This window comes from Balearica regulorum, chromosome Z (genome assembly GCF_011004875.1).
Source record: "Balearica regulorum gibbericeps isolate bBalReg1 chromosome Z, bBalReg1.pri, whole genome shotgun sequence".
Lineage (NCBI taxonomy): Eukaryota > Metazoa > Chordata > Aves > Gruiformes > Gruidae > Balearica > Balearica regulorum.
In genome coordinates this window covers 47,923,017-47,939,260 of record NC_046220.1, presented here as the reverse complement: position 1 = coordinate 47,939,260, position 16,244 = coordinate 47,923,017, and the positions used below count along the sequence as shown (strand labels likewise).

The 16,244-nt window shown below is 37.7% G+C and overlaps 1 protein-coding gene across 1 annotated transcript in view; it reads left to right on the top strand.

The window, feature by feature from the left end:
• The window catches only part of TRPM6 (transient receptor potential cation channel subfamily M member 6), an 88,873-nt gene extending 73,017 nt beyond the window's left edge, over positions 1 to 15,856 (top strand). Inside the window, exons 33-39 of the mRNA XM_075739251.1 lie at positions 569 to 634; positions 2,842 to 3,128; positions 3,384 to 3,466; positions 4,007 to 4,212; positions 6,141 to 6,192; positions 11,498 to 11,604; positions 12,537 to 15,856. Coding sequence (XP_075595366.1) covers positions 569 to 634; positions 2,842 to 3,128; positions 3,384 to 3,466; positions 4,007 to 4,212; positions 6,141 to 6,192; positions 11,498 to 11,604; positions 12,537 to 12,658 — 923 coding nt within the window. The 3' untranslated portion in view covers positions 12,659 to 15,856. The remainder of the gene's footprint in view (positions 1 to 568; positions 635 to 2,841; positions 3,129 to 3,383; positions 3,467 to 4,006; positions 4,213 to 6,140; positions 6,193 to 11,497; positions 11,605 to 12,536) is intronic.
• The last annotated feature ends 388 nt before the right edge of the window (positions 15,857 to 16,244 follow it).

The following is a 16,244-nucleotide window of genomic DNA, read 5'->3' as shown; positions in this document are numbered from 1 at the left end:
TGCAGGAACAAATCCAAAAATATTTAGTTGGCACTCTGAAGTTTTGAAGGTGTTTGCCTGAGAAATAAGCTGCCTAATTAGGGAGATATAATAATGTTACTGATGTTGTTTGGCAAGGAGCCCAGATGAAGGAACAGTCCTCTGTGCAGGGCAAGCTTGGATTTTCCTGTGATGCCTTGCTAAATCCTCAGGTGCTTCTGAGCCTGACAGTGTTGCTGCTCTGGAGCCGGCAGGAGAAGAAAGTAGCGGCAGCCCTTGGTGGAAGGAGAAGGACAAAGAGTTAGCAGTCCTTCTATCCAGGGTGCAAGGGGGTTATCCCAGAGAGCCTGATTCTTTGGAAGAAGGGAATCAATGAATGGGGGAAAGAGTGGCAGCTGATGCTTGTGAGATGCTATGGGGTGTGCAAAGGGAAGTTGCTGGCTGGGTAGAATGGTGATCAGATCCGACAAGGGATCACACTGCAGCCTCCTTGGCTTTGTACACTACAGTAAAGTGCCACCAGATGTTTTTGAAACTCGGCCAGCTTGTTGTTTGTTCAGTATAGTAGTGATATCTGTGTTGTTTGCAGCTGTTGAAAGAAACAACTTAATGAGACTTGCTCAGACCATACCATTTACACCAGTCCAGCTCTTTGGTGAGTACCAACTTCCTGGTTATGTTTATTGCTTTATAAATAGTCGTTGCCTTATCTTTTTAAATACTGCCTTTGAGAAATTTCCTTAGATCACTTTCAGTAATTCTTCTTTTCTAAAAGAGATGAACTGGGATAGAACTGTAGTCATGCAGTAATTTAGGAACTTTTGGAAGTCATCTAGTCCAACTCCATCTGTGACCAATTCAGATCAGGTTGCTGAGGGCCTGTCCAACTGCATTTTGAATATGTCTATAAATGGAGATCCCTCAGCGTCACTGGACAACCTCTTCCGGTGTTTGACTGACTTCATTGTGAACCTAGTATTTTTCCCAGTATTTGTTGAGGTTTCCCGTGCTGTAACTTGTAGCTGTTGGCATTCATGTGATTACTGTCAAGCTCAGAGATGATTCTAACTCCATTGTCTCTATACCCATCATTAAGATAGCTGAAGACAGCAAAAAGATTGCCCTTAACCTTAATATCTGCATTTTCTCTCTGTTCTCTCTCCCTCACACACACATGTAGATATATGTATAGGATATCCTATAAAGAAGAAAACCAAGTATTGGTGGAAAGGGCACTGCTTGTGTACCTGGTACAGAAAACTTGTAGTGTACAAAGAACAAAGAGCGGTGTTGTAACTGAAGAGTGGTAGAGAATAATACATAAATAGTTTGGAAGACTTCTGAAATTAGCGTGCAGTATGGTCTTACAGCAGCAGAAGCTCTGCCTCTAGACACTTGAGATCTAGGTGCCTTCTTTTCAACGGGTAGAATATTTTGTCTCACAGCAACTAATTGCTGATACTTGCAGCATCATAGGATTTCTTGGGACCAGATTGCTGCAGATAATTAATATAGCTGTGAGCATATTGAACATTCTAATCCTGAAGCTCCCAGGAGACACCTTTCTAGGTATTAAATTGTTAAAAGATAATAAAATGAAGAATTAATGTAAGATTAAAAAGTGTGTCTAGTTATAGTATCTTTATTCAAGTGTCTGTCTTTTCTGTAAGACACTGGCTTTTCCATTGCTTTATTTTAAATTAAAATGTATGCAAATTATGGCATTCAACAGCATCTACATTTGTGCTAACTGGTGAAGGTAGGCTCGGGAGCAGGGAGGAAATCTACTAATCTCAATCCAGTTTGTCCTTCCTTATACCATTCTTTGCTATTTTGCAGATGTAGTTACCTCATCACACTTGCCAGTGAAAACCTGTTTCTTACGAATTAACATTGCAAATAGTATGAGTTGCAAGAAGGAAAGCAAGGTTTAAAAAATTGGTCCACTTTGCTAGTTACAAATAATGGCAACAGAAAGGTGTCTCACTTATGCTGCAAGAGGAATGCTTTTACAACTATATAGGGAGACGGAGTGTGACTGAGTTAAAGCTCACCAGGTTTGTTCAGCTTTCAGAAAAATGTTATTAGCAGGAACATAACATCTGAAATTTTGAGCAGTACAAATAACATTGGAATTTCTAGGAAAAAGACAAATCTTAGTTTAAAACACCAAACATGTAAACTTCCGGTTAATTTGCTTTAGCTTGTTCCCCTAGGATTCCTTTCTCCATAGAAAGTCATGTCCTTTTCAATCTAATTTCCTTGGCTCATTGTGGCCAAGTCACCACTTTTGAAACAACTCAGCTCTCTGTTTGTGTCAAAAGGTGGCACTCTCCAGCTCTTTAATTTGGTAGCTGATAACTATTATGAGCTGTGTATGTTTGTACACATAAGTACATGAACAGGGGGAGCCAGACTCAGGATATATAAAGTTCACACACTGGAGATAAAATGGTAACCCTTTAAAAATATCTACTTTTAAAGCTCAACCATCTTTAAGTACTTAAAAAGCTGTGGCAAATGTGATTGATTGATATTCTGGTCTATATAAATCAATAAGCTTTGCGTGGAAGTGTGCAGGAGGTCTTAAATTCATCTCTGTTTAGAGGCTTAATACAAGGTCTTTGGACCACTTTTGTTATCACAGTAGATCTTAAGTGGAATGTATGTAGTAAGTAGTGTATATTTAGGCTGGGGGAGTTTTCACACAGATGAACAGTAATGATAAAAAAAGCTCTTTTAAAGTGTAGCTTACAAAGGTATGTAAAGTGGTATGTTATTTTAAGATACCAAATCAAAATGCAGTTCTCTTCTGTTCCTGCAATGTGTGACTTCTGCTAACAAAATTTCCTTTTATTTAAGCTGGAGAGGAAGTGACGGTCTATCGGCTAGAAGAAAGTTCACCTATGAACCTTGATAAAAGCATGTCTTCCTGGTCCCAGCGTGGTATGGCAGCGATGATCCAAGTCTTGTCTCAGGAGGAGATGGATGGGGGTCTGCGGAGGGCCATGAAGGTCATTTGTACTTGGTCTGAGAATGATATATTAAAGTTGGGACAAGTATTTATTGTGAAGTCTTTTCTGCCAGAGGTGGTTCAGACTTGGCAAAAGATCTTTCATGATGGCACAGTGTTACATCTCTGCCTGAGGGTGAGTTCAGACTTGAAGGCACCCTGACTGCTCTAGCCTGATGTGCCTTAAATGTTATGTTGCTTACATGTGAATGTCTTCAGCATGGTTGATGTGATGTGATGTTATCTTTTGGAAAGAAAAAAGGTTTTGAGGAAGATATGTCTCCCATTTATAAACAGTATACAATCAAGTGTTTGTTTGTTTGTTTTGACAAAGTCATGGCACCACTCTTCATGCAAATGGAAGTAATGTTTATTGCGTTATTTTCTTTAGGAGATCCAACAGCAAAGGGCTGCCCAGAAATTAATCTATACCTTCAATCAAGTGAAGCCTCATACTATTCCCTATACGCCAAGGTAAAAATCAGTGTCTTTAAGTATTAGGTGCCAACGGTTTCTCTTCTCAGCTGTGTCCCAGGTCTAGTGCAGCTTTCTTTTGTATACTGGGTTGAAATACCTGCTACTTAGACAGTCTAATGACAGTTAATCAACCTTTTAAGAGGAAACATAGGCAGCTTTGAATTTTGTCTTTATAGCTACATGTCATGCCAAAATAAGCTTCTTTATAACACTGTTCCTTAGACTTAAGCAAGAATTGCCTTTTATACAATGAACATAAGGAAATTTGATAGAGCTCATTTACAGGGGGCTGGAGTAACAGATTGTGTTGTTTGTCCATAAACCATACTTTCTGATCAAGTGCTTTGTTTTGAGAGTTACCCAACCGAGAAAGCCTTTGTGCTGCCCACCATTTGGTACCTCCTGCTGTTCAAAACACTCCAGCTAGGGGAAGCTGTGTCCTCCTTTTGGTATGTTTACTTTGCATCATGCCGTGTGCTGACTGTGAGGAGGTTCATTACCCTGCCAGCTCCTGATAGGCAGCATTTATATCTACAGGTTCCTGGAAGTTTTCCTCATCTACTGCCATTCAGCGAACCAGTGGCTGACCATTGAGAAGTACATGACTGGTGAGTTTCGGAAATACAACAACAACAATGGAGACGAGATTACTCCCAGCAGCTTGCTGGAAGAGCTGATGCTGGCCTTCTCTCACTGGACCTACGTCTACACCCGTGGGGAGCTCCTTGTCCTGGATTTGCAAGGTGACTGCTAGCACAGGATCACTATTTGAAACCCAATGAAAAGCAATTCTCTCAAAAGAGAATTTAATCTGAGGAATAGGCTAAATTCTGTTCTCATTTACATACTGGTGCAGCTCGAGAAAACCCTGGATATCTGTTGTGCAGCACTGATAGATGAGTATCCACGGAAACACTCTAGATTAATGTAGGTGTAATGGGAAAACAATTTGGCTTCAGATACGTCTGGGCTGAATGGGCAAAAGAGCAGGTAGATAAAGTGTGCAAGAACATTTCATCCAGCTCCAAAAAAATGCTCCACAGTTAGGTTACTTTTATTAAGATATAGAAATAATACAGAGATTCAAGCATACCTGTGTATATATGCACATTTAATGTAAGTGTACATCTGTCAGAAGAGTGCGAACTGCTATCTGTATTTTTTCATTTTTCATATTAATAAATCTGTAAGCAGTTTACATAAGCTGCAAGCCTGAATGCTGTTCACAAAGTCTGGTGACTCCTTCAAAGAGCATGTGATCACTTTACCGTACATGTGTAAGTGGGAACATGGCATATTTTAAAGAGATAAAACAGTTGACAATGTTCAGAAGATGAACAGCACTCATCAAACAGTATAAACACTATTGTTTGTCATTTCTGTCAAGGGAAATGTGTATGGGTAGACAGAGACTTAACATATTTACATTTTACAGCATCCAGAAGCTGCGAATTACAAAAAGACATGCTTATTATGCAAAATAAACCTATAATTCCATCCTTGCCTTCATTTGATTTTAGATGCACATGAAAAAAAATACAGAAAGAGTAAGTGTGTCTTCACCATAACTTACTAGAATTTGTCTGAAGTTTGCTGGAGTTTATTATACAATTTTCGACAGTTCCAGACCAACTGTGTTGGCTCAAACGTGGAGAATTTAAACATCTATGTAAATCTCATCAAGACTGGAGCTTCAGTTTCCATCTCAAACAAACTGAAATTTGCTCTAGTTTTGGCCTTGTATTTATCTTGTAGTTCTCTAATCTGGAGTTTAGGAAAAGTTCAGGGGCTGCTCCCCTTGGAGTTCTAATAGGTTTAATGTCTATTATCATTTACTGCATAATACCAGGGCCACCTCTGCATACATATGCACCATATTTTGTCTAATTTACATCAAGAAAAATGACCTTCATTGAAGAGTATTGCAATTTGGGGGTATTTCAATCACAATATGCTATTTCCATAATTTTTACTGGTGTCTGTTGCAGAATATAAATTTACCACCGGTGGCCTATTGAAATAGAAATAATTGCATATCATATGATCATGGACTTTTTCGTTAGTGCAAAAGCACAACGATTTCCTCAGATATAAAAAGAGAGCTTTTTGGTAAAATGGTAGTATGTCATTAGTTTGGGGAAAAATGCAATGTAGGTATTGGCGTTCAGGTATCATAATAAAATTATTTATTTAACATGCTTTCATGGCCATCCAGAAGAAAAAAGGGATAACAGACCCAAGCATTTGCAAATCATGAAGTTGTGACTTACTGTGTTTGTTACCTGGAAGAGAACATGTATCTGAGAGTAGGTCTATTGGTATCAGTAAGATCCACATCTGATTAATACCTTTTCTCCAAATTAAATAGCAGTCTTATGGTTGGTCACATTTTGCTTAATTGAGTTTCAGCATAGTATTTAGTGCATTTGCATAAGCCTTCCATCTATATATAAATAAAACTCAAAACAGTTGAACTCAAGACTGTAATAAGAATTCTATATGTCTGCCAGTACTTAACAGATTTTTATACGCATAGCATTTTCTTTTTAACTCATGACCACTTTATAACACTTTATGATCTACAAATAAAATGGATAATTACACTTTTAAGTGCCAGATATGAAATTGTGACTACCTTCCTTTGTAACACACACTGTTGATTTTGCTGTAGGTGTCGGGGAAAACCTTACCGATCCATCTGTGATTAAACCTGAAGACAAAAAGTAGGTTTCTTTCTGATAAAATTATCATTCACTTCAGATGTTTTGCCAACAGTCTGTATACTTAGGGTGTTTTTTTATGAGTTGTGTGAGAGATTTAATTATTTTTCGCATGGTGTTTGGATTAAATGAAGCTATGATGGCAATTGAGAGACTATGTCCTCCGCTGTGGACTTGGGGGGGCTGTAAGTGTCCCAGCTCCCAGTACGTGGTGAGCAGTGTATGAAAGGTGGTGGGGACCATCTGTGTTGCTGTGCTGGGAGCACAGGAGTTTTCCAGGGCTATGCAGGGAGAGCAGGAATTGGAGATGGAAGACCCTGTAAGTGTCTTCACAAATTTGCACTGAAGGATGTCATCAGTAGCTTAACTGTGGCAGTCTGGTTTCCCCTACCTGGTGGGGCACTGTTTCATGGAGTATATGGGGCCACAATGGCTTAAGAGGATGAGGAGAGGGCCACTGGATCTCTGACGTTTCCAATAACTCCTAGTGGTGCATTTAAGCATACTGCACGTTACAATTTCAGAGCTGTGATATGGACATGGTAAATCATGTGTGGAAAGTTACAAAAACTAGAGACGCTAGACAGAAGTAGCAGTCTGCCTTCCTGCATCAGATCTCAGAATCAGAACCATGGCCATTCTCCCATCCTGCGACCTTGCTCCTCGCTTGTATTTGCTGTCCTGCATTTGGTGTTGATGGTTGCTGTCCTGCAGAGTCCTATTCTCCAAGGAGTCTTCCTAAACCCACACATCAGTCCAGCTGTGCAGTGGCATCCCTGCCTTTACACTGTCTTGTGCTCAGCTTGGATCCCTCTTGCTCAGCTCATGTCGCCTGTTTGAAGGGGTGTCTCATGTTTGGAAGGAAGGAAGATATAAATATGAATAGTCTGGTTTAATACGAAAGGCAATTGACTATAGAAAAATCAGATGACTCGCCTAGAACTCAAAACAAGTTAATTTAAAAGCAAGTTCATAGTTCTGGGACTATTATTAATATTTCATTAATAAGATTAGTAATAAATGACTGTATTAATGTTGTATGAATGTTTAATTATGAATGTAGGTGTACTGGCCATGTAATATTTATTTTGGAAGCGACATCAAAAATATGCTGAGCACCTCACAAAGTCTTTGCCCTAAGTAGGTCATAGGGCTGTGACAAAAGCACAAGGATAGCCTTGATAGAGAGGCAGAGAGGTCAATCAAGTAGTTGTTCACAGATGTTGGCAAACATTTTAAGGTATTGCTAAAGATGTATAAAAGTCTGGTTTGCTACTGTTCAAGTGGATTATTTATATCAGTGGTAGCATTAACTGTAATCGTTACTACTGAAGACTGTGGCCAGTCATTGACCACAGTACTTCACATGGCAACTCATCCTATCCTTTTTAAAGTAAAAATATTTATCTACATTATCTTGAAGCTTATGTTTATTAGCATCCTTCTGGATTATTCTTGTCATTAAATGATTTTGTCATGCTTACTAAAATTTGATCACACAGATCTTATTTTCAGAACTTTTTGTTACTTTGTTTTTTATCATCTGCAAAACAGTCAAGTCCTAGTTAAAGAGCAAGTGTTGATTAATTAATCAAAACCAGCTTGATTTTCTTATGTTCAGGGAAATCTTCAGAACAGCAAGTTGTGAAACTATATTGTTTTGATTTGGAGATCTGAAGGAATAAGGCAGTGAAATGGTGGATAAATTCTGTAAACAGCTAGCAGATACCCAATTCTAAGAAACACTTTCTAAAATAGTAATAACAATAACAATGTAAAATCACTGTCTTTGCTCTAACCTTCATTTGCTTACACAAGAAACATTTCTGGCAGTAGCAAGATCTGTTTTAACTTTTCATTTGTAGCTAAGATTCTTAATCAAAACCTGTGCACTGCCTCAAAAGTTGCTTTGAGCTCACTTTCTCTTAGAAGCCCGGGAGAAAATGGCATCTGACTGACGGGGCTGATTCAAATTTTAGCACAACTTATGGTTAAATTATTTATGTTTTGCTTCTTTAATTCCACTGATTTAGTGGCTCATGTCATTATCTTGTAATGAGTCTTTTCTTTCATGCATCCTGCATACTGTTTTGAAATGAACTTTGTAATGGCAAAATGTGACCTCTAGCTCTGTGATAGTGTATTGTGTCTTGGTTTTATATAGAGTACCGAGACAAAAATAACAGCTCTGTTTGGAAAGTATGCCTGATACTGTGACATCTCAGACAGATCCTGAGCTGATGTAAATCTGTGTAAGTTCATGGATATTTAACATAATTGAAGATCTGGCCACGTGCACTGCATAGGATGTACGAAGTGATAAAATGATGTGGGTATAATGTTCATAAAAGATTTCCTTTAAAAGCAGAAGTAATTGAGGTACAGCAACAAGGTCATGACACAGTGTAGTCCCTGCAGACTCCTGTACCACCCAAGGTGGGAAGAATTGCCTCATAAGCAGTACTCTGGATGCTCTTTTTAGCACGTACTACTTGCCAGATCCACAACAAAGCCCACACGGGTAAAGCTTTCACAAGCACTAGGTGCGGAGTGTCTGTAAAGCAGATTCAGAGATGAAGAAAATAGTGGGCTGAGTTTCAAATTGGAAAGAACTAATGCATTAGGCCTGCTGAGAGAGGTGAGAAAAAGGGTGCCGGCAGTCAAAAATCTTATTACAAACATGCGAAAAGGAGGAGTCAGAGGTGCTAGGTCTCTTAATCTCCGTTTTGAAAGCTCTCAAGCAGATAGTGATAGGCTGAAGGGTTTGTTAACAAGGGGAGACCATGTTCTCTGAAGCTACACATTAGCATGTGTTTTGAGGAACAAATCTATTGAATATTGACCAAGCTGTGCACTTTCAGCCAAACAATTTACAGCTGAATTGCTGGCGGTAGACAAAACATCTGCATGAACTGAACTTCTGCTGTAGAAACTTGCACAAATGAAACAGGTGCACTGGAGGCTAAATCTACAAAAACATACTGAAGAAATGAATTGAACACCTCCCTGGAAAGGTGCTACTTGCCATGAAGCCCCCACACACCCTTCCAGTCCTTTACCTTCCATCAGTAAAGCCCTGTAAATGTCTTATTGTCTGCTTTGAGCATTTGTAGCTCTGTGCTTTAAGGAGCACTCTTTGCATCAGCACAGTCTGTGCTACCTGCCTGCCAGCCAGGACCACTCTGGTACAATCTGGTAGGCATTTATGGAGCATAACTATTAGATAAGATCCTGCACAAAGGGAGGAACATGGTTTTTTAAGCCCATTAGCTCAACTTAATGCACGTGCTTGTGAAATAGGAAAGCTGGGCTCGGTATTTTTCTCTCCTTGGAGACAAAATCATACCTTGAATAACCAGGAGAGTGACCTTGTTTAGAAAACATTTGTAGAGTTAGAAGGGACTCAAAGTGTTCAGCTGGTTTTTCTTCTGCTCCAGGTCTTGTACAGGCAAGTCTTAAGGTATTCCAAGGATGACCTTAAAAACTTCCCCTTAAAAACTTTGCTATCATTACTGTCTGAAAGTTCTTTCCTGATTTCCTTGAAACATTTCTTTCTGGTCCTGTGTGCTGTTGACATAGAGAAAAAAATTTCTATAAGCTCAAAGATAGTTATCATTATCTTCAGCTTATTTATTTATTTATTTATTAATTATTTTTAGGCTATCCCCTAATCTTTTCATGTATGTCATGATTTCTACACTGCTGGTCATTCTTGTTATTTCCCCAATTTATATTTCTTGAAACAGTTTTCCAAATTTAAATGCAGTATTCCTCTTGAACGACCGTCAGTGCTGGATAAAGAGGAGAGATCACTTCACATATGTTGCAGTCAGTATCCCTGTTTATCTCACAACAGAGTGAGAAAATTGTCAGTCTGACTTCTGCTATTTGCTACACTTTTCATGGAATAACAGTTAGATCAGAGGAAGCATCAGAGTGGTTCTGTAGCCTTAGAGTTACTGAAGTCTCTTCCATTTCCTATGCCTGCCCAAGCAAATACTTAAGCATGTTCTATTCTTGCTGGCATTTTACCAGATTATAATAAGGGATAGAAGTAACTATATAGTATCATGTGATTTAAAGTGTATATATGGCACTTAAAAAATATTTCACTTCTTGCCGCCTTTGATGTACTAATTTGCAGAAAAGGGCTGATTAGATGAGTCCTTCAGATGATCCAGGAGACAGATAGTCTTTAGTGTCTGCCAGAAATTAGAGAGACACTAAGCTTTCTATAGTAGCTTTGGCTAATCATTGCTTTTCTCCTGCATGAAAGGGCAGAGTGTCATATTTGAAAACTGCTCTCTTCAGAGAGAATATATTTTGTTAGTGTGGATTATAGATAGATTTGAGAGAGTTAAAATCTTTTTCTATGGCTTCTCAGAGCTGTATTTGATTTCAGATTTTAAAACATGTTGTTTCCACTCTGCATATCATTAAAATAAAATACTAGCATTCATAAAGTTTCTTTGGAAGTGTTTCTTGTGTGCTGTGTTCCGTGATGTCTAGAATGTCAGTTAAATTCTTAAGCATAATGGTGGAGCAATATTAAAATTAACGAACACTGATGTTTCAGACAACATTAAGAATTTGTCATAATTATGTAGTACTTCTAATAAATGTGTGGGTATAGCTTGCTTCTGTTTGTAATTGTGTCAGCTTCATTCAGAATATGCAATACACTTCCACAAATGGATCCCCTAGTAACATTGCTGAATTGGCCTGAGTGCAGACGCATGGAAATGAGCATAGGAAGAAGCCAATACATTTTAAAGCCTTGCTTGTCAGCAGTGTGCTGTGGGTTTTTTCTATGCTGCATATTGATGTGACTAGGGCACTGCTTGCTTTTGGCTTTCTGTTCTTAAATAAGGTAAAAGTAAGTCCTTGCTAGTGCTGGTTTGTTCCCAGGTGCCTACCATCAAAACCCTCAACCAAACTATTTGCTTGATGAGAATGAACGGTGGCTGCATCACTCATATTCTGGTGTATGTTGTCTAAATGTCACTGTGGCCCAATTTTCTTTGAGCTTTTCAGTAGGAACTTCTGGGTCTACCCTGTCTCCCTTTAGAGCATCTCTGATATGCAGCAGGAAGAAAAAGTAGGGTGGGGTATATGTAGGCTAATACTTTACCAGAATTGACAGGTTTTGTGTCCCAGAGCTAAGAAATTTGTGATGTATGCTGAGCTTTGATTATCTTTATACGAAGGGCTAACATCTCTGATTTAAAAAATGCAAAACATCATTATCTCTGACCCCTACAATGGCTTTATTTAGAGTTCATTCATTATTCAATAATATTTCTTTTAGATCTGGAAAGATGGTATTTGGACCAGCAAACCTAGGAGAAGGTGCAATAAGAAACTTCATCACAAAGCATCGTTGTAACTCTTGCTGCAGGAGGCTGAAACTTCCTGGTATGCAAAGTAAAGATTAATTTTTAATCTATGTATAACTTTTTAAGTGCAAGGAAGTAAAGGCCTAGACGTGCTGTAACTCAAACACCAAAATTCTCTTGAGCCGAGAGCATAGCAGACACTCTCTCTGTGCAAAGCCGGATGTTAGCATATTGCTCTTTTACCTTGCTCTTTTGCCCAGCAACTGTGTAAGGGTTGGAGCCTATCAACCTGATGTTAGCATTCAGCATGAAAACTACCCATTGAATTGTTTCCTTTGCTTTGCAAAATGGCAGCTCATTTTCCAGGGTCATCACTACAGCTACAGATAACATAAGCAATAATTTTTAGAATGACAAAGAGTAACAATCTAAAAATTGGCAATGCATTGGCCAGGGAAAAAGTCACTGGAGGTTTCCTGGCCCTGGGATAGGGTTCTATACACTGCAGCCCTTACTTCTGCTTAGCTGGATTGCCTGTTTTTCATGTTAGATTTGATAGAATGTGCCTCTGTTTGATGTGGAGCAGAGTTAAAAGATTCAAAGCCAAAATAGATTGCTATTCTGGATGAATTTCCACCCACTTATTTTTTTCTAGGGGAAAGCTCCTTCCTTTCAGTGCCTACATGGAGTAATAATTGCTGTTTGATTCTGAAACAGAAACCGCAGTGTTATTGTGTTTTATTATTTGTGTCTGTGGCAGCTAGAGATAATAGAGGGGAAAATCAGCTGAATGAATACAGTCAGGGAAGGTTCATTCATATCAGCTCACACCATTTTGGGTCCCCCCAGGGCTCTCATCCCCCTGGCCCTGATGTGCTGTGCTGCTGATTTTTTTCCTCCTGGAAAGAGCTAACAGGCTGCCACCAGTCACTGGGTTGGACACTGCCTGGGGTGTGCGCGCTTTTCAAACATTTATTTGGCTGCATCATTGAATTTATTTTTTTGCCATAGATTTGAGAAGAAATGACTACACACTGGAAAGGTTCAGTCCAGCCTTCGAAACAGAAATGGAGACAAGCACCAGAGAAGCTGATGATGCAGACGAGCCTTTGGAGTATGACACGCGGCTGTGAAGCGGTGGCTGTGAGCAGAGCCTATGTGTTTGTGCTCAAAACCCTTCCCCTTATCGCTGCCATGGGTCAGTCCAAAAGAACAAAATGCAGTGTCTCAGTGCAGCATCTGTCTGCCCTCGAGAGACCCTATAGGCAAGGAATAAAAAAAAATTATTTACTCCACTTCTGTGCTTTTATGCTGATCTTTCTCATACAGTTCAATGAATAGCCAGGAGCAGGTCATCCCTTAGCTGGATGAACTGTCTCATCAGTGGCTCTTTTTTTTTTTTTTTTTTTTCAAATGGGGATTATGGTTCCAAATTGTGTTTTCTCAGGAAAATAACTGTGACAAGTATATTTCCAAGGGGGAGTGATTTGATGTTTCTGTCTCTGCTCTTTAGTAAATGTATTCAGTAAACTGAATGCATACACACATGCAAATCATTCATTTTCAGAGGCTGAGTCCATTCAGCCCCTTGCTCACTTTTCTTTGGGCATAGGAGGCTCTCCAGGAAATTGCAGAAATATTTCTTTCTCTTTATTGTTGATTTTGATACAGAGACAATCCAAGAATGTGAGTAATGAATTAGTGGTTTAAACAACAGTCAATGATATAGCAGGTAGACTGAAAAATTTTGTGGGAGCTTTACCTTAAATTCTTTTCACATATCAAGAGAATGGTGAACAATGAACGTTTAGATTATTTGACCTACATTTTGAGTTGATGAAATTGATAAATCTATGATCTTTAACACAAACATAAAGAATAACCTTCAATGTGATTCAACTTTTAACCAGGACCTGCCTACCTTTATAATATTTTAGCTTCAGAATGTTTTAGAGTTGTAATTGGCAACAAAGATTTTAGAAGTCACAAAGAATAATACATTTCATTTGGTATGCAATTTCTTACTGTCTATTTCAGGCTGTGTGTAGAATTTTTGTGTAACAGCGGTGCAATTATATGTATGCTTTTGCAGCATCTGCATCTGTTTCTATTGATGTAGTCCGATCTCAGTAGAAGTTCACAAAACACAAAAATCAATTATGTGCAATATTATTTTTCTAGAATAAAGATTGAAATGAAGTGCTCAGCAGAAATATTTCTGATACAACTAATGTTGTATTACAGATTACATCTATCATTAAAGCAACTTTGTACTTTCGAATTGAGTAGAAATACCTAATCTTGAAATGTAAGTCAACAGAAAACTTTATGCTTGAATAAGAAACAAAATCATATTTCCACCACAGCTGATAGTAAATTTTAATGTGTAAGGGGACTATTTGGTATATTTAGAAAATGTCTGTGTACAAATATGAATTAGAAGTTATATGTTCCCAGTTTTTGTAGTGTTTATGATATTGATGATGGTATTGAAATAATCACCTGCACCATGTTCAGCTCAGATGCCTTCAGTACCTGAGAGCGTCTTGAACAGATTCTTCTTGCTTTTTATCTTTTTTAAAAATAGTTTTATAAGGTTATTTTTGTGGAAAACCCCCTCCTTTCTCCCTATTAGATTATACTATTCATTTTGCAAAAAAATATAATTCCTTCTGGCTTTTTTGGAAGCAATTCAATGTATCAGAAGGCTTAACTTGTCTGTGAAAAAGATTGTCTAATTGCATCTGTACAGAATGATGGTGCATTTTGATCCCTTTGCTGGTAAAGTAGTAGTTCTGCTTCTAGTGATTACTATCTTAAAATCTGGCTTTAGGGAGATATGTACTTACATGCATACACATCTACTTTAAAGACAGGACTTTCTCTAAATGTTCTCTAACTGTTAATATGCTTTTAAATTCAGTTAAGTTAAATGACACATAAATAAAGCCAAGGACAATTTAAGTCCTGCCCTGATAGTGTTTTCTTCCATCATTGCCATAAATTCTGAACACGTATGTATTAGACACAAAAAAATAAACTCCACGCCAGGCTGGGCCTGAGTACCTTTTGTTTCTTTTTAAGTTTTGAAGATAGGCACAAGTGATACTTCAGATGGTCTTTTCTTAACAACCCTCCTGTTCCCTTCAAGAGTGGCTTCTGCATTCATGGCAATACATGGGAGAATTCTTACAGTATATAGCTAAGCATGGATTCATCTTACTCGTTTTGTACCCATCAAGGTACATACTACCTTTCCCTCAAATTGGGGACCTTGCAAGATACTAATTTTCCATGCATGGAGACACTAAGTTGAAAAATTCCAGTTATTCTGCTGGTTTGCCTCATCTTTCTTTTTGCACTTTTTTGGAAGGGTTGATTCACATTTCCCTAAACTGTAAAGTTTAGGGTAAACTTCCCTCCCCAACTTTGTCATAGTTCAGTAATAAATTAGAATGAAAATAATTTGAAAAAGTTATTCTGTACATTCTTTAAATTGTCTTTTGATATCTAAATACTGACCTGAGATTGAAGTCCATGCCCACTGAAAACATGAAAAAAACCCAGCAGCCTTTAACGGGAACAGCAATAAGCCCCATACTGAAACTATGGTGCATGTGGAATGAAAGATATGGAGGACAGGGTTCTTTCTCTAGCTGCTTGATGACGAGTGTGGAAGAGGAAATCTTGCATGTCAAACTGTAGTTTGATAGTTTCAATTTTTTTTTTTTTTTTTTTTTTTTTTTTTTTTTTTTTTTTTTTTCTTAAAAGCACATTCAGGAATTTATTTTATACTTCTGGTGGGTTCAGGAAAAGTCCTGCTTACTTTGGTCAAATAAGTCAGGCAATAAAGTTCTGAGGAAAAAAACAACAAAAAACCAAAGGATTTATAAACTCACATTTTAATATGAGCTTAAAAGAAGCTTACTTAGGAATTCAGTTGAGATTACTCAAAGCAAAATGTGTTTCTGGCAGCTACTGCATTGGAGATGTAGCTTAAACATGAAAGATACTCATAAATTACAAACCTCATTCTTGGGAAGGCTTTTTTCATTTCTTTTATTCATAATTGTGGTGTATTTGGGGTTATTAATTTATTGTTAGTGCAATAAAGAAAGAAGGGATATTACATCTATATTTTCTGGAAATTGACTTGTATTTGTTGTGGTTTTGTCAATTGATTTCATACTGTTTCAAAAGAATAAAAACACATTTTCAAAATGTTTCTGTTCTTGATGGTTGTAGAATGAAATAAATAATATGTTTTCAAGCAATAAGGTAAAAAGGTGAAAGTAACATACAGAAAATAATGCAGAAATTTTTATTTTTAATCGCAAGGTAATAAACAGGTATTAATTCTGTATTTACCATATAGTTTCCAGCTCTTTTGTTTTAATGGTGTAGTATCATTAGTTTCTGTTCTTGTAGTCAATATGCTTTCAGCAAGGATATTTCTACACCTGTCCCATATGTAAAGATTTATTTTTAGAGAAGCAGAAAGTAGATATTATATGAGATGGTTTATTTATTTATTAGATAATAATTTATTAGATGCTCAATGAACTTTGGATTTTTTTTTTAGTTGAGATAAATGCTTGAATCTTAGAAAACTTGGTAGTTAGTAAACCAAATCACTGTTGTGGATTTAAGAAATATAAATATCATCACTTTAATATGACAGTCTTATTTTTAACTCTAATTCTAGGTCTGTGAAGCCTG